Below are 17,683 nucleotides of genomic sequence, written 5' to 3'. Positions count from 1 at the left end.
GTGAGGCCGCCCTCAGTTCACTGCCACCTGGGCCCCTCCAGCATAGTGGCTTATTCCATCAAAGACTGCAAGGGAGAGACCCTGCTAATGAGTTGGAAGTCATGGTAATATGTTACCTGATGTGGAAGTGACATCCCATTCCTCTGCCAGATCCTGTGGTTAGCAGCAAGTCGCCGAGTCCAACCCTGACAAGTGAGCACTAGGAGCCTATCAGGCTATGAGCCATTTTGGTCGCCACGGTCTTCCTGCCACACTGACTGCGATAGCCCTGGTCAGCATTCACTGAGTGCCTGCCGTATGCTTGGCACCATTCAGACACTCATAGATTAATCTTTAATCACTTATGGATTAATAATTTAACCTATACGTTGGGCTGGGCACAGTGTTTTATGCCTGTAGTCTCTGCTCTTTGGGAGGCTGGGGCGGGCAGATCACATGAGATCAGGAGTTTGAGATCACCCTGGCCAACGTAGTGAAACCCTGTGTCTACTAAAAATACAAAAATTAGCTGGGTCTGGTGACACATACCTGTAATCCGAGCTACTCAATAGGCTGAGGCAGGAGAATTGCTTTAGCTTGGGAGGTGGAGATTGCAGTGAGCCGAGATTGCGCCACTGCACTCCAGCCTGGGCAACAGAGTGAGACTGTCTCAAAAAAAAAAAAATTAACTTATACATTGATGATTTATAGATCATCAGTGATTAATTTATTAACTGTGGTTAATAATCATTTAATTTTCCTTCACGAGGCTGTTGACAATTCTTATCCTCATATAACTGAGGAGGCAACAGGCATAAAAATAAATAACTTAGTGTGCTTTGCTTGTAAGTGGTGGCCCCATGTTAGAATCCGGGCGATTTGTCTCTGGACTCTGTGCTCTTCATCAGGGTTCGATGCTGCCCCGTGACCTGCTGTTCTGAGGCCTTTTTCCCCTTAGCAGCATGTTCTGAGTGTCTTGTGATGTCAGAAGTGTCCCCCTCATAATTGCTATGGGAAAAGTACTCTGTTGTAACCTGACTTAAAAGTTCTCTCTGATAGATGGACATTTTGTTTGTCCTAGTTTTGTTATGTTAGAAGTAGTGTGGTGATGAAGAACCTTTTGCCCACCCTCATTTACCTGTCTGCTGAGAGGGACTTCCAGGTCAAAGGGAGCACGGTATGTGAAGACTTGACAGTCTGTGATCGTCCTTAGAAAGCCTGCCTTGGACAAAAAGATTTTCTAAGTGTATCATTTTGGGGAAGAAAAGTAGCTAAGACGAGCATTGCAAACCTTTTAAGGCAGCCCTCCTAAAAATAAATCTAGCTGGGTGTTGTGGTTTCACGCCTGTAATTCCAGCACTTTGTGAGGCCAGGGCGGGAGGATAGGTTGAGCCCCAGGAGTTTGAGACCAGCCTGGGCAATATAATGTGACTCAGTCTCTGCCCAAAAATAAAAAAAAAATTAGCCAGGTGTGGTGATACCCACCTTTGGTCCCAGCTGTTCCAGAGGCTGAGTGTGGGAGGGCCACTTGAGCCTGGGAGGTTGATGCTGCTGTGAGTGATTTTTTTTGAGATACATTCTTGCCCTATCACCCAGGCTGGAGTGCCGTGGTCCAGCCGTGGCTCACTGCAACCTCTGCCTCCCAGGCTCAAGCAGTCCTCCCACCTCAGCCTCCTAAGTAGCTGGGAGTACAGGCATGTGCCACCATGCCCTGCCAACTTTGGTATTATTAGTAGAGACGGGGTTTCACCATGTTTACCAGGCTGGTCTCAAACTCCTGAACTCAGGTGATCCACCTGCCTAGGCCTCCCAAAGTTCTGGGATTACAGGCATGAGCTACAGCACCCGGCCTACAGTGAGCTTTGATCACACCACAAAGCAAGACCCTGTCTCAAAACAGCAATAAAATCCCATAAATGTATACACTTACTATGTACCCCCAAAATTAAAAACCAAAAATTAAAAAAAATTGATGCATTTGTAGTAAATCTAGGTGCTCTTCAGTTTGGATGTGGCCTCCTATCTAGTCTGAATACTCAAATACTGATGGATCCCATGTGCTGGAAGGCATAGCAGGTGCTCAGTGAATACTCTTGATTCTTTGTTACAATTGAGTAACTCGTTTGTTTACATTTTCCTGCTCTATTCTTGCAAACGTGTGTTTCAACGGGGTGTGATCAAATGTTCTGTGTAGCTCAGGCACTTACCTGGTTGGCAGCTGGAGCCCTTGGCTCAAATTGAAAAGAGGTTCTTTTGCAGCTTTGGAGTTAGGCCTGTGCTGGTAAGGTTTGTGAGCCTGGGCCCTTGGGGAGCTGGTGAGGGTGGGACTGGCGATTGTGGGGTCCCTGAGGCTGGCATGTGCAGGTGTGACCGTGTCTGTGCTTGTCCTTTCTTGCAGTCCTACTTGGTTGTTGGTGACAAGGCCCGAGATGGAGCGGCCGTCCTCGTGTCCAGGTAAGTTTCCGTGGTGCATTTCTTGGTGTGTGGCTGCTGGTGGGTTCTGAGACAGGTTTGTTTGGGTGCTGTTCAGTGTTTTATGCGTGTCTTTAGTCCTCAGACAAAGGACCTAGGGTAGTCTTTGGACTCCTCGGACTCTGGCTTTCTCTGAGGGAGCGTGCAGCACTGTTTGGGCACAGAAGACCTCTGACCCTGAAATGACCACCCTCAGTGCTGGTTTGGGGTGCTGGTGGGGGTCACCTGACAGGTCTGTCGATGGGAGTGCAGGTCTAGAAGAGGTGTGGCCATCTTCCCTGGGACACAGCCTTGGCACAGGGATGGGGTGGCAGTTACGAGAAACAGCTTGCACCGTCTCCCGTGGAGGTGATAGGTGGTGGCTGGGCCACTGTGACTGGGGATGAAAATCCCCCAACGTCCTGTGTTAACTGCACCCCACGTGTGCTACAGACGGGAAGGCGGTTTTCTCTGGGGAGCTCAGCGGGCCTGCAGTGTTGGAAGGGTGCCGAGAGTATGTGTATAGGCTGAGCGAACCTGTTTCATGAGGGGCAAGAGGGAAGAAGGCAATTTTTCTAAATCAGTACTTTACCTGGCACGTGATTTTAAGTATGTATGTAGTTTACTAAGTCAGAAAATGTGGCATTTTCCCCCGTATGATGGTTAAAGGCGGAGGCTGGTCGTAAAACCTTTCGGTGGCTGTGATGGGGAAGATGGTCCGTGCCTCATGCAGTGTCACCTTCACTTGGATGGGTAGCTGCAACTTGCACAGCTTCTTTCTCAGAGAAGTCGGAGGAGAGAAGCTTCCTTTCTGGGGCAGTTGGAGGCATTGGATTAGGTGTCCGTGACAGCCTGGAGCTGAGGAAGGAACTCCTGGGTCCCCTGGAGCAGGTGAGGCCCTTGCACCTGAGAGGGCGGGGGCTGCTTCCTGTCTTATAAGGACATGAAAAGGTTATCGTTTTTTCCTCATTATAAAAGTAGTCTGTGTGTATTTAGATAATAGAGTATGATGTATAAAAAAATGAAAACCATGAGTGTTTTTATCCTGTGGGGGTGTGATGGCCCCCATCTCCCTGCCTCTCCGTGGTCTCCCCGTGGGGTGGCGCCAATGCCAACTGTGTCCGTGGCTGAGTTGCTGCACTCGCTTTTTTGCACCTCGGACTAGGAGATGGGCCTCGCGCGTCAGTGTCTTCTTTCAAAACCAGATGACCTGGTGTGAGTGTGTCCTTTCTTTTTTTTTTTTTTTTTTTTAAAATGTAGTCTTGCCCTGTTGCCCAGACTGGAGTGTTATGGTGCGGTCTCGGCCCACCGCAACCTCTGCCTCCTGGGTTCAAGTCATTCTCTTGCCTCAGCCTCCCAAGTAGCTGGGACCACACCCAGCTAAATTTTTGTGTTTTTAGTAGAGACGAGGTTTCACTGTGTTAGTTAGCCAGAATGGTCTTGGTCTCCTGACCTCATGATCTGCCCACCTTGGCCTCCCAAAGTGTTGGGATTACAGGCATGAGCCACTGTGCCTGGCCCGAGTATGTCCTTTATACCAGTCCCTTGTGGTGGGACATTTAGACTGCTGCCCTCCCAATTTGGTATTAAAACTCAGGGCTGTGAACAGTCCACATAAAACTTTGTACCATTCTGAATGACTTCTAGGGATGAGTTTCTACAAGTGGAATTACCATTTTCAGGGTTTAATGCAGTTGCTGGAGAGGCTGGACAAGTTGAAAGCTCTTTTTTCCCCGTGTTTACCAGCTAGGTCAGACCTTAAAAATGTTTCCAGCTTTGTTAAGTGGAAAGTAGTATCTGCTTTTATTCTTCTTATTTATTTATTTATTTATTTTTGAGATGACGTCTCACTCTTGTTGCCTAGGCTGGAGTGCAGTGGTGCGATCTTAGCTCACTGCAACCTCCACCTCCTGGGTTCAAGTGATTCTCCTGCCTCAGCCTCCCAAGTAGCTGGGATTACAGGCGCATGCACCACCACGCCTGGCGAATTTTTGTATTTTTAGTAGAGGTGGGCTTTCACCACGTTGGCCGGGCTGGTCTCGAACTCCTGATCTCAAGTGATCCATCCACCTTGGCCTCCCAAACTGCTGAGATTATAGGCATGAACCACCGTGCCCAGCCTGTTCTTATTTTTCTTAGCAGCATTACTGAGGTTTGGTAGATTTATGCTGGACTTGGCCTTGTGGAATGCCTTGCCTGTTGGCTGGGGAGGCAGAACCTGAGTGTTTATTTCCTCGTGGAATCCTCCAGGAAAAGTGAGAGCTCTGGCTCCAGATCCCAGGCAGACAACCTGGTGAGACGCTGCAGCGCCACCTAGTGCCGGGAAGAGCAGGTGCTTCTCTCGGCCGAGCCCGTTTCCGTGCAGGAGCACCAGAGCGTGCGATCTGGGAGGGGTGGTGCCCTGGTGGGCGCGTGGGTGCTCTGTGTGGATGCATGGGTGGGCATGTCGGTGCTCTGGGGCCATTCTCCCCCTTGGTCTCGCACTCTGATTCTTGGATTGTTTGAGAATGGCAGATGCTGTCAGTGGAAGAGCACACTTACAGTTGGGCCAGTTCCTTGGTCACCTCTCAGACTCACCGCAGGTTCTGGGTTCCCTGTACTTCTCAGACGCCTTTTTGGTGGGGATTGTTACAAGTAAGGCCAGGACTGTGAGGTGTCCTGTGCCAGCATTTGTCTGCAGTGCAGGTTCGTTTTCTGTTCTCCAGGGAGGATCTGCCAGCTCTAACCCACTCTGCTCTCAGGTTTGACTGCTTCCCCCTGTATTGCTGGCCACTCTACAGCTGTATCCATCTCCCTTGATTAACCGAGCTTGCCAACATCCGCAGTGTTGTAGGTGGCGCTTGGTGTTATATTGTTAGTAGGGCGTGCAGATTGAGTGCTGCCTTAGAAACTCTTTAATAGAAAATATGCCTTTGGCCAGGCGCGGTGGCGCACGCCTGTAATCCTAGCACTTTGGGAGGCTGAGGCGGGAGGATCACATGAGATCAGGAGTTCGAGACCAGCCTGACCAACATGGAGAAACCCTGTCTATACTAAAAATACAAAATTAGCTGGGCATGGTGGCACATGCCTGTAATCCCAGCTACTAGAATTGCTTGGATCCAAGAGATGGAGGTTGCGGTGAGCCAAGATCGCACCATTGCACTCCAGCCTAGGCAACAAGAGCAAGACTCCATCTCAAAAGAAAAAAAAAGGCCAGGTGCAGTGGCTCAGACCTGTAACCCAGCACTTTAGGAGGCCGAGGCAGGCGGATCACCTGAGGTCGGGAGTTTGAGACCAGCCTGGCCAACATGGAGAAACCCCGTCTCTACTAAAAATACAAAATTAGGCTGGTGTGGTGGCACATGCCTGTAATCCCAGCTACTTGGGAGGCTGAGGCAGGAGAATCACTTGAACCTGGGAGGCGCAGGTTGTGGTGAGCCGAGATCACGCCACCGCACTTCAGCCTGGGCAACAAAAGTGAAAAAAAAGAAAAAAAAGTCTCTATTCATACGGATTACTTTTTTTTTTTTTTTAAAAGCAAAGTCTCACTCTGTCAATCAGGCTGGAGTGCAGTGTTGCAATCTTGGCTAACCGTAACCTCTGCTTCCTGGGTTCAAGCGATTCTCCTGCCTCAGCCTCCAGAGTAGCTGGGATTGCAGATGTGTGCTACCATGCCCAGCTAATTTTTGTATTTTTAGTAGAGATGGGGTTTCACCATGTTAGCCAGGCTGGTCTCGAACTCCTGACCTCAGATAATCCACCCGCCTCAGCCTCCTAAAGTGCTGTGATTAAAGGTGTGAGCCACAGTGCCTGGTACATTTTTTTAAGACAGCTGTTTTTCAGATTATAAAAGGCAGGTATGCCAGGCGCCATGGCTGTAAATCCCAGCACTTTGGGAGGCCGAGGCAGGTGGATCACCTGAGGTCAGGAGTTCTAGACCAGCCTGGCAAACATGATGAAACCCCGTCCCTAAAAAATAAAAAAAAAATTAGCTGTGCCTGGTGGTGCGTGCCTGTGATCCCAGATATTTGGGAAGCTGAGGCAAGAGAATCGCTTGAGCCCAGGAGGTGGAGGTTGTAGTGGGTAGAGATTGTACCATTGCCCTCCAGCCTGGGCGACAGAGCAGGACTCAGTCTCAAAAAAAGAAGGAGGTATGCTATATGCAGAAAAGTTGGAAATCTTGGCCTGGCATGGTGGCATGCGCCTGCGGTCTCAGCTGTTCCTAAGGCTCAGGTGGGAGGATTACCTGAGCCCAGAAGATTGAGGTTGCTGTGGGCTGTGATCGCACCACTGCACTCCAGCCTGGACAACAGAGCAAGACCCTGTCTCAAAAAACAGTTGGAAATCTTGAAACATGGAAGTTAGAAAAAAATTACATAGGTAATTTTCATACACAGTACATATACTGTGTTTATCTTTTTTGTACTGTTACGGCATTGAATTTGCACAGCATGATCTTACCAAGTCAGCATCATGCTTTTTTGCCTAATTCCACGTAACTGCTGATGAGTGACTCCATCAGTTCTGTGTTTCGATGCTGCGGTAAGCTCTGTCACTTCCTACCTCTTGCCAGCAGTGACGGATGCCTGGGTTTGGGTACAGATGTGTTCTCGTGTCAGGATTGTTACCTGAGGATGGGCCCTTCAAGGTGGACTTTTGGGGCCCAGGCCATGAGAGCGGTGTGGGGTCTGTACACCTGGAGGCTCTCAGCTGCCTGCTCAGCACAGCCAGCGCTCAGGAATGCCCCGCCCTCAAATTGTTGCAGATGTTTAACTGGCATCGCTCTGATTGCTCTCGCCTTAGGCGTACATCCTCCTCTTCGTGACCTGACTCTGGGTGTCTGTGGGCTCTGTGGGGCCTTTTATTCTCCAGTGGTGTGAGTTTCCTCTGTGTGAAGGACCATGGGGATTGCCCCGGTGGCTGTTAGCTTTTCCTTTATTTTTTTGGACTGTACTTTTAATTTTAATGTCAAACCTTGTTTTCTCTTTTATTTAGTTAATTTTACTTATAAGCCTGAAGTCTTAACTTGTTAAGAGATTTAACAAGTATTTATATTTCTTCTACGTTTTATTGTTTAAGACAGAATTATTGACTCATTTGGGGTTTTGTATCCCACTTCTACATTCATCTGTAATGCTGTGTAGGAACTCAGTGTGTGTGGGTTTGTCATCACCTCGATGCTGCTGCCTTCTGTGATGAAGTGACTGCCCTGGGCTCCTTTTGCAGATGCACTAAAGTTAAATCTGGGGAGGACACACGAGTTTCCTTTTTTTTTTTTTTTTGAAACAGGGTCTCTGTTGCCCAGGCTGGAGTGCAGTGGCGTGATCACAGTTAACTGCAACCTCCACCTCCCAGGCTCAAGCAGTCCTCTCACCGCAGTCTCCCAAGTAGCTGGGACTACAGGTGCATGCCACCATACCTGGCTAATTTTCTTTTATTTATTTATTTATTTTGAGACGGAGCTTCACTCTTGTCACCCAGGCAGGAGTGCAATGGTGTAATCTTGGCTCACTGCAACTTCTCCCTCCCGGGTTCAGATGATTCTCCTGCCTCAGCTGGGATTTACAGGCACACAGCACCATGCCTGGCTGATTTTTATATTTTTAGTAGACATGGCGTTTCACTGTGCTGGCCAGGCTGGTTTCGAACTCCTGACCTCAGGTGATCCACCTGCCTTAACCTACCAAAGTGCTGGGATTACAAGTGTGAGCCACTGTGCCTGGCCACACCTGGCTAATTTTTGTATTTTTTTTGTAGAGATGGGGTCTCTTCATGTTTCCCAGGCTGGTCTTGAACTCCTGAGCTTGAGTGAGTCGCCTGCTGTGGCCTCACAAAGTGCTGGGATTACAGGTGGGAGCCACCACGTCTGGCTAAATGATTCTTTAGTGTTTGGAAATAGGGTCTTCTTTCCCCAGTGTTCACGCTGAGCCCTTCCCTGAGCGTGTTGCATGGGGACAGTGGCCGAGGGAAGTGAGGTCCTTGCCGTTACGAGCAGTTGGCAGGTGCCAGCCGTCCCCTCAGCTGGGCAGCCCTTCTGTTTTGTGAAGGTCGTGACGGAGTAGACTGGCACATGCATGGCTGTCTCCTGCATGTCAGTGTTGTGATGTGTGGTGCTCTGAGAGGGCTTGTCCCGACGGAAGCGTGGGACCGGCCCTCATGCAGGCTGACCAGATGGGCTGGAACGAGGGCTGGGAAGGTGGGATGCCAAGAATGACAAAGCCGGAGTCGAGGTTCCAGTGGAGATGACACGGGGGCTGGAGGGAGGGTGGGCATCGTAGCCTGGCAGCTCCAGCTTCCACGTCTCACCTGAGCCTTGGCCTCGTGCTTCTCGCTGCCTGGGGTCTCCACATAGCTGTCTAGTGGGCACTGCATGTGGCACTCCTCCATACCTCCCTCCTGGCATCACTGCCATTCCTTCACATCTCCCCATAGAAACGTGGCCAGGATGCAAGTCCGACCTGCCGGCATAGACTGAAGAGGAGGTGGTCAGGCCTGGCCGCTACTGGTCCTGCCCCCGGCACCTCTCCTGTTCAGCTGCTCTGCTTCCGACCGCATTGCCTTTGCATTCCTTGAGTTCCCTCAGCTCCCTTCTGCCCTGGGCCTTGGCTCTTGCTTCCCTGGGCAGCAGCACTTTCCCTCCAGGTTCTGCAGCCCCCCTCGTTAGGCTCTCTGGCTTCTAGTCCTCTCTCTGATGAGGCCGTGCCCTCCCCACATTTTCTTCGTGACATTTCTTTGCACTTTGGAAGTCCCTCGGTTGTTTGCTGTTTCTCTCTAGAATGTGGGCTGTGGGAGGGCAGGGCAGGGCCTTGTCTCTTTTCTGAGTGGCAGTGCCAGTCTCCATCAGGGAGGCAGAGCTGGAGGTCTGGCCCGTGAGCTGTTGGTAGAGAAACAGGGAGGAATCTGGCTAATTAGCTGGGCATGGTGGCTCTCACCTGTAGTCCCAGCTACTTGGGAGGCTGAGGCAGGAGAATTGCTCGAACCTGGGAGATAGAGGTTGCAGTGAGCCGAGATCATGTCACTGCACTCCAGCCTGGGCGATAGCATGAGACTCCGTCTCAAAAAAAAAAAACCAAACAAACCCAATAACTCTCTGTGCTCAGGGTGCCCTCTGCTGAGGCCAGGATGCAAGAGGGGTGGGGAGTGTGAGCACTGCCTGGAACATGAAGGAAGACTCATGGGGCTGCAGGAGTGGCTGGCTGTGGAAACAGGCCTGTGCACACAACCCATGGCAGGTGTAGGGGAGGGAGGTGGGGGGCTGGGTCCAGGCCTTGCATGTGGCACCGTGTCCTGAGGTTAGAGGATGCAGGGTCCAGAGTGGAGGGAGGGGCCGAGAAGTGGGCAGGGGTTCCCTGGCAGTGATGGGGACAGGTAAAGAGGTGGGGGGTTGGGGGGCAGGCGGGAGGGGATGGGTGGTAGACCTGGGTGCACCTGAGAGGTTGTGTTGGGGAACCTGCTGCGGAGGGCCCTGGTCAGGGCAGCGACTTGGTTTCCAGGGTTGGAGAGAGGAGGAGCTGGCTGGAAGGGGACAGGACTCAGCACAGAGCTGGCGTCTTGGCATAGGTAGGGGCATGTGAGGTGGGAGGGTGTGATGGGGGTGTGTGCGTGTGGGGTGGGCTGGTGAGGCGTGGGCAGGGTCTCAGTGCTGAGGCCTTGGTTGAGCTGTAGCTTGTGCTTTTATTTCCTTTTGGCAGGTTTATTACACGTCCTGATGTCAAGCACAGCAAGATGGCTGGGTTCCTGGACTGGAGCCTGTGCAGCCTGGCCCGTTCCTCCTTCCAGAACGTCGAGGGGGTCATCACCATGGATGGGATGCTGCAGGCCCTGGTGAGCACTGCCCACAGGGGCCATGGAGACAGCAGGGACATGGCGCCTTACCTGGGACCACGGAGGGCTGTTGCCTGTGATTCCGTCTTGTGAGCAGTTTCCTCTTCCCACTGCTTGGGTCCTGCCTTGGGGGCTGAGCTGGGCTGGGCTGGCTTAGGCCCCGGTGCTGGTAGATGGCCTGTCGCCAGCAGAGGGCAGCAGAGGGCAGTGGTGCCGCGCAGCCGGGCCTCTTGGGGCAGGTTTCTCCGCATCTGCGCTCCTGCTTAGCTCCTGTGTAAAGTGCAGAGATTGAACGAGCTCTGATAAAACAAGGCGGGTGAGTTGAACCTTGATTCTGCTCCTCTGCATTGGGCTCGGGTTGGATGGTCCTGACTTCTTCGTTTGGACACAGACCCTGGCACTTGTCTGGAGGTGCCCTGGCTGTAGCCCTTTGCTGGCCCTTTCCTTGCCCTTTTGCTCTGGCTATCCCTTGTGTTACCTTCCCTTATGCTAACGAGGAGGAAAGAGCAAGTCTCAGAAGAGGACGAAGCCTCTTTTGGGTCAGCCTTCTGGAGGGGGAGCTGGCAGCCCTCTGTGGCCCTTGGCACAGTGGGTTCAGCGCCTTTCTCTGCTTGCTCTTAAATTACAGTGGGTGAGGCTTTGAGAGAACTTTTCACTCTCGTCTCAAGCTGTGGAGCCTGCAGTCCCTCTGAGGAGCAGGGCACTTTGTTCTTCTTGTTTAAAATACATTTTTTATAGACAGGGTCTTGCTATGTAGGCCAGGTTGGTCTTGAACTCCTAGCCTCAAGCGAGCCTTCTGCCTTGGCCTCCCAAAGTGCTGGGATGACGAGCGTGAGCCGCTGTGCCTGGAAGGACAGTTTGGAGTACATTTTAGGGGAGATGGTGAGCGCCACCTCACCGTGGTGTCTTGCTGTCCGAGGCAGGTTCTGCCAGGGAGCGGGAGGCCATCAGCTGAGTGGACGGGGGCTGTGGGTGTGAGAGCTTGGGGTGGAGGCGCACTTTTGAGGGGTGTCAGGAAGCATCCTCAGTGCCTGCTGCTTCCCTGTCATGCCGCCGTAGTCTTCAGAAGGACTTTCCTCCAGATGAGGAGAATGTTTCAGATGTGTAAGAACGCTGCAGAATTGCTTCTGGAGCCTATGTTCTGCCCAGGTGATGTCTGTTTTCTTCAGGCCTCCCTCAGCTTCCACATAAATGTGACAGATTTAGCAGTTTTCAAAACTCAAGAAATAATTCACGTACCACAAGTAATTCATCCTTCTACGGTACACAGATCTGTAGTTTTTAGTACATTCACAAGGCTGTGCGGCCATCACCATTATCTGACTTCAGGACACTGTCATTACTCTGGAAGAAACCTTGACCCCACTAAGCAGTCCCTCTGTCAGCCCTCCCCACCCCTGCAACCGTGGATCCACGTTCTGTCCGTGTGGGCTGGCTGGTGGTGGACATCTTGCCTCACCAGAGTCGTATGCTACGTGGCCTTTTGTGTCTGGCCTTTGCTGAGCCTGGTGTGTCCACGGTTTATCCACGCCGCAGTGTTGTTAGTGCAACATTCCTGTTATGTCTCAATCGTGTTCCACTGTCTGGGTATTTTTGCTGTTGTGAGTGATGCTGTTAAGAACTTTCATGTGCAAGTTTTTGTTTAAACTTAATGCTTTCCGGCTGGGCGTGGTGGCTCACCCAGCACTTTGGGAAGTGGAGGCTGGTGGATCACCTGAGGTCAGGAGTTTGAGAGACCAGCCTGGCCCACATGGTGAAACCCCATCTCTACTAAAAATAGAAAAATTAGCTGGGCTTGGTGGTGGGTGCCTATAGTCCCAGCTACTTGTGAGACTGAGGTAGGAGAATTGCTTGAACCTGGGAGGTGGAGGTTGCAGTGAGCGGAGGCTGCAGTGAGCCGAGGTCGTGCCACTGCACTCTACCCTGGGTGACAGAGCAAGGCTGCCACAAAAAAACAAAAAATAAAACCCAACCTAATGCTTTCAGTACCCTTGGGTACATGACACTAGTTTTTAATAAAATTTTAAACAAAATTTGGAATGTTTTTGTGTTTCTGAAGTCTTTAAAAAGATTTTTCTGGTGGCACACCTGTTGTGTTGGTGAAATAGAGGACCTGCTTGCACCAGGCATTTTTGGGCGCTGCAGGTACACGTGCGCGGTCTGTGTCCCCAGGTACCCCTTGCTCCAGCCGTGCTGGGTAGTCCTTAAAGAGGATTCATTGCTATCGTGGAGGTCGGTGTAGGCTGAGGCTGGCCTTGAAGGGCATGGGGTGTGGGGGTGTAGGGCAGGGAGGATGCAGGTCTCAGGCGTGTCCACTGTGCCATTGGTCCATGGATCCTCAGGAGATGTTGTGCGTTTATGTTTTAGGCAATTCTGGTAAAGAGTGGTGGATAAACGTGGTTAATTTGAAAGTTTGGGTGTAACTGGATTTTTCATTCTTTGCCTTGAGTCTCATTGAGGAAACGTGAAGAAGGGGAAGATAGTGGCAGCCAGGGTGGGGTGGGGGTCCTGGAATCCTGGTGGCTTCACCTTCTTCGTGTTTGTGGTGCTGGCTGCACAGACAGCCTCCCACATGACAAAGGACATGCTCTCAGGGCCCTAAGACCCCAGAAGAACGGGCTGCCACTGCCAAGAAGTATGACTTGCGTGTGGAAGACCATGCGCCTTACCTGGCTGGTGGTATGGCATATGGCAACTGCCCAAGCTCCCTGACCCATCACAGTGGGAGGGGGTCTATCCTGTGACTGGGTCCACTGGACCCGACCCTTTGCAGTGGGAGGGGCTCCATGCTGTGACCACTGGACTGGACCCATCACAGCGGGAAGGGCTCCATGCTGTGACCACTAGACCTGACCCATCGCAGGGGGAGGGGCTCCATGTTGTGACCACTGGACTGGACCCATCACAGTGAGAGGGGCTCCATGCTGTGACTGGACCAGTGGACCTGACCCCATCACAGCGGGAGGGGCTCCATGCTGTGACCACTGGATCCCACCCATCGCAGTGGGAGGGGCTCCATGCTGTGACTGGGCCACCCAGCCTGAGGTTGGACTGGGGTGAACTGATAACACTGGCACCTATCTGTGTGTCAGGAATCATGTGGATACGTCTCCCACACCTGTTTCTTGGAATATTGTGTAAGCATCTCTTCAACCTCACAGCCTTCATGATCATGTTCTGGGTGGGGAATAATTACCCAGCAGACCAGCCCATGGGGCCAAAGCAGTGTCCTGAAAATAATTGGCACCCGGAACCAGGTGGCGACCCCATCAGAGAACCTGTGACTCACAAGATCTGAGGAGGCTTCCTGGGCTTCTCTGCTCTCTAACTAGGGCTTCCTCATCCTTAGAAATTTAACCTTCATGAAATCCTTAGTAAAACTCAGTGCTGTGGGTGAGAAGTCTCAGGTCAGGAGAACACGTGGGAGGTCTCACAGGATGTAACAGCTTGTTGGTCTCCAGTAGCTCTGCAGGGTAGGCTGTTAGCCCTGCCCTGAGTGTGGGTGCTGCTTTGGGAGGGTAGGCACATTTGATCTCAGTCTAGTTAGCGTCTGAGACCACCTTTGCTCAGTTATGAATTTGCACTCTTGGCAGGCTTCTAGGGGTCTCCCGCAGCTCTCAGCAGCCTGGCCTGGGAGGCTCCCCTCCCCTGCCCACGCACACTGTTGGGTCAGCAGCATTCCCCGGCCTTGGGGCTGGAGCCAGTTGTGGCTGTCCAGAGACTTGTAGGTGAGGCGTGCCGGCTCCTGGCCAGGCTGGCTGTGGGAGAGGCAGCCTCCTGGGGAGAGGCTGTGGGCTGCCGCGTTCAGGCTGCCTCGGAGGGCTCCACGGTGCATCCTGGAGGTGTCCCCTGGGCGCCAGCCTCCGAGCCTTCCTCAGCTTGGGAAGGTCGTGGCAGCCACGTTTGTCTGGTTCTGCAGCGTCTTTGCCTGCGGATTCACTTCTTTACTTTGATAGTCTTATTGCTTTTCTCTAGATTGTTCCTAAGTTTTCTGTTCCTCTATCCCAAGTGGGAGGCATACAGCGTCCAGTCTGCATTTGGAATACCCAGAGGGTGGATGCGCCGGCTCACTGCCCCCTCCCCGGCCAGCTGCTGGAACAGGTTGGAATTCCTGCAGCAAAATCAAACCAGCCGGGAGTGGGGAAGTGCTTTTCATTTTGACATCTCCAAGTTCCACATTGAGGTGGAGAGAAGTTCATTTTTCCCCTTTCTCCTGAGGTGTAAAAAGGTTTTCTCCAAGGCTTATGAAAGCTGAGCCTTGTGCCACCCCCCTGGCATGTGCTGGCAAAGAGTGAGGTGTGCTGTCTCTGCTGTTTGGGGCAGAGCACCCAGGCAGATTGGCAACAGCACCTCAGAACTATTCAGAGAGTTGCCTGCAGCTAGAATGAGCAATTGTCTGACTCAGCCGGCTGAAATCCCTGGGAAGGGAATGAATGAAACTGCTGTGAAGCAACGCCTGGCAGGGCCGGGCTTCTGGCAGCTCCCGGGGCCAGCATGCCCCTTCCAGAGCCTTCTGAAGCCCTGGGCTGCTGCCGGAGCAGCTCGAGTCTTTCCAGAGCCATGCCTGTGGTTTCCCTTTCTCTTTTTGCAGGGTCCGTGTGGACTGATGAGGGTTGCCTCAGCAGGAGGAAGTGTTGGGTGCTGAGCGGTGGGGAGGTTTCGCCATGGGCTTGGCAGAGCTGCAGGCAGAGGCTGGGTGCCTGCTGTGCATGATGAAACTTGCAGGTGGATTCTGCTTAGGGTTTCATCTGTTTCCTTTGATGCACTTGGCTCCATTGTCATCTACCTGTTCATTAGTGTGGGCGAAACAGGTGAACTCTCAATAAGTACCCTCGAAACCAGGGTTGGATTTTCATTTTCCTTGAAGCATAGTTCTCTGGCCATGAGGGTTTTCAGCTCCTATGGGAGGAAAGCAGGTGTTTGGCAACGTCATTTCCCTGGAAGGCCCCTGTGCTCAGCCTTAAAAGCACCCTCTGGTTTAGTCCCACTTTAAGCATTAAGGTGAATGCAAATTGAGGAACTTCAAGGAAGAAAAAAAACATGAAAAATGGAAAACGGGCCAGTCACGGTGGCTCATGCCTGTAATCCCAGCACTTTGGGAGGCCAAGGCAGGCGGATCACTTGAGGCCAGGAGTTTGATACCAGCCTGGCCAACGTGGTGAAACCGCGTCTCTACTGAAAATACAAATGTTAGCCAGGTGTGGTGGCACATGCCTATAATCCCAGCTACTCAGGAGGCTGAGGCAGGAGAATTGCCTGAACACGGGAGGCGGAGGTTGCAGTGAGCCAAGGTTGTGCCATTGCACTCCAGCCTGGGCGACAGAGCAAGTCTCCATCTCAATACAAAAAAAAATTAAAAAAGGGAAAATGGCTGTCATTTGCATGTGTTACATGCTGCTTGCTTGTCGATAGTTGCACTGTCTTGGTTTCTAGAGTTCTGACTGGAAGACTCGACTGTGGCATGGGTTCTTCCCCGTGTGTCCTCACAATGGCTGGGAGGTGGGTGAGGACTGGGACTGAGACGGGGTTGCTGACAGTGGAAGTGGTGATAGGATAATAGGGTGCTCTTCCCCTTATTGGCTGTGAGGCTCAAGTTTCCCCTTCACAGTGTGGCTTTTTATTTATCATTGACAAAAGCACAACTCTTGTTAAGGATAAAATAGTCACAAACAGCAGCATTAAAAACCAAAGAATGCTGGCATAGTCAGCCTCACTCCCAGCTCCTGCTGGGTACTTGTGAAGAGAGATGCAGAAGCCGCTCTGCTTTTTATAGTTAATAAAAGCAGTCAGGTCCCCAAGTAGGAGAAGTTGTGGCCGGATTGCGTGGGCCAGGAACCAGGGCTTGAGCTGCTGTGAACTCTGCTCAGGCCCTTTGCTGACTCTCTCCTGTGACCTGAGGCGAGGGTGACACCAGTGCCTGGCCCTACCCGGGAGGGAAGCAGCAGACCTCTCACCACAGAGGCTGGTGTGAGGCTAATTAGCTCAGTCACACGCTTTGAAGATGAAAGACAGTTGATTGCCTATAACTTTTCTCATTTGGCCTTGATTTCTTTTCGGATTTGGGGAACAGTGCCCTACTGTTCCATTTAGGGCTCATTAGTTGTAGTGCTGTCTTGGGGTAAGGTTTGGGATGGAGAAAATATGGCAAGAGCAGTTTGAATGTGGGTACTTTCCAGAGCTCATGCTTCCATAGCATTCTGGGGAAACGAGGTGCCCCAAGTCACGCTGGTTCAGTTTCCTCGTGGCGTTGAGTAAAGACCTGGACCGCCAGCTCTGACAGTAATTTCCCATCACTCAGCATTTTACGTGGGGCGGGCACAGTGGTGTGAGTCTTAGAGAAGCCTGTGTGGTGAGCTGCATGCCTTCGAGTTCCTGGCAGCACCGGCCTGTCCCTGCCGAAGTGGTGCATCCTGCTCGCAGATGCGTGCTCACAGGCAGCCCGGCGCAGGGTCATGTGCTAGATGGGGAGGAGGCTTGGTGGGTCACCAGCCTCGCCCCCCTCAGTTCTTGGATGAGGAACAGACAGGCAGAGAGCTGGACTGTGTGCCAGGCTGGGCTGGTGCTGAGTGGGCTAGAGCTGGGTCATGGTGGCCCTCATCCTGGTCATCCTGGCCTGTGGCCTCTGTGCAGGATGGGGTACCCCTGCCCCCTCACCTGCCCCGCCCTCATCCGGCTCCCTGGCCCTCGATGCCCAATTGCCCACATTTCGCCTTGACCTTCCCTCTAAGACTGATGTCCCTCAGGCTTTGGCCCCGGCTGTTGATATCTCAGCTCTGATTCACCCTTGACCTTCATTTCCTGATTTCTGTCCTTGGTTCTTGAGCCCTCGTTCTATGCACCTGTTGGGTACACGTGTGACGCTTCAGAACCCTCAAGTCTCAGGTCATACCTGTTGTGCTGTTACTTTCCCTTCCCAGCCTGTGTACTTGGGAGCCCAGCAGCAAACAGGAACTTCTGTGCTGCTGGCCATGCATGCGACCAGGAGCCGGGTTCCTGTCGAGGCCCGTCTTCCTGCCTGCTGTCCGTTCACACCTGCCTTGTGGATGTGGCTCTAGCGTGTCTCCTGTCCTGGGGGTCCTCGTCCCAGCACGTGGCTCTCTGCTTCACGTCATCCTGAGTCTGCCCCTTTCTGCTGCCTGGTCCAGTGTGAGCCATTTCCCTCTGGGAGTTGTCCCTTCTGGAGGCGCTGGGCTCCCCGACCACCCTCGTGCCTCTCCTGTTGCTGCTGGCTGCAGTAAAGTTGGTGGTGGAGGGTGTGAGGCTTCCGTTCGTGGAGTGCCAGGCTCTGCCCCGTGCTGCCTCTGTGCCGTTGATCCTGGTGGCACACCTGCTGTTCTGTGGCCTGAGTAGAGGGTGGCTTCATCTTGGCCTCAGAAGCAGTAGGGCTCAGGCTATGGCCCTCGCGGCTTTCCCCGTGTGTCCTGGTGTCTTTGCTCGGCTCGCTGGC

At 52.5% G+C, this 17,683-nt stretch overlaps 1 protein-coding gene across 12 annotated transcripts in view; it reads left to right on the top strand.

The window, feature by feature from the left end:
- Positions 1 to 17,683, top strand: part of LOC135272786 (tubulin-specific chaperone D-like) — a 151,220-nt gene that overhangs the window by 13,329 nt on the left and 120,208 nt on the right. For all 12 annotated transcript variants that reach the window (XR_010340750.1, XR_010340747.1, XR_010340746.1 and 9 more), the window contains exons 5-6: positions 2,378 to 2,433; positions 10,104 to 10,236. Coding sequence is in view for 6 of the 12 variants with exons in the window: in XM_064371439.1 (XP_064227509.1) it covers positions 2,378 to 2,433; positions 10,104 to 10,236 (189 nt within the window). In the remaining 6 variants the exon portion in view is untranslated. The remainder of the gene's footprint in view (positions 1 to 2,377; positions 2,434 to 10,103; positions 10,237 to 17,683) is intronic.

The sequence above is a fragment of the Aotus nancymaae genome, unplaced genomic scaffold (genome assembly GCF_030222135.1).
Source record: "Aotus nancymaae isolate 86718 unplaced genomic scaffold, 86718_ANA_hifiasm-v0.15.2.pri h1tg000131l, whole genome shotgun sequence".
Taxonomy (NCBI): Eukaryota; Metazoa; Chordata; class Mammalia; order Primates; family Aotidae; genus Aotus; species Aotus nancymaae.
This window is presented reverse-complemented; position numbering and strand designations above follow the sequence as displayed.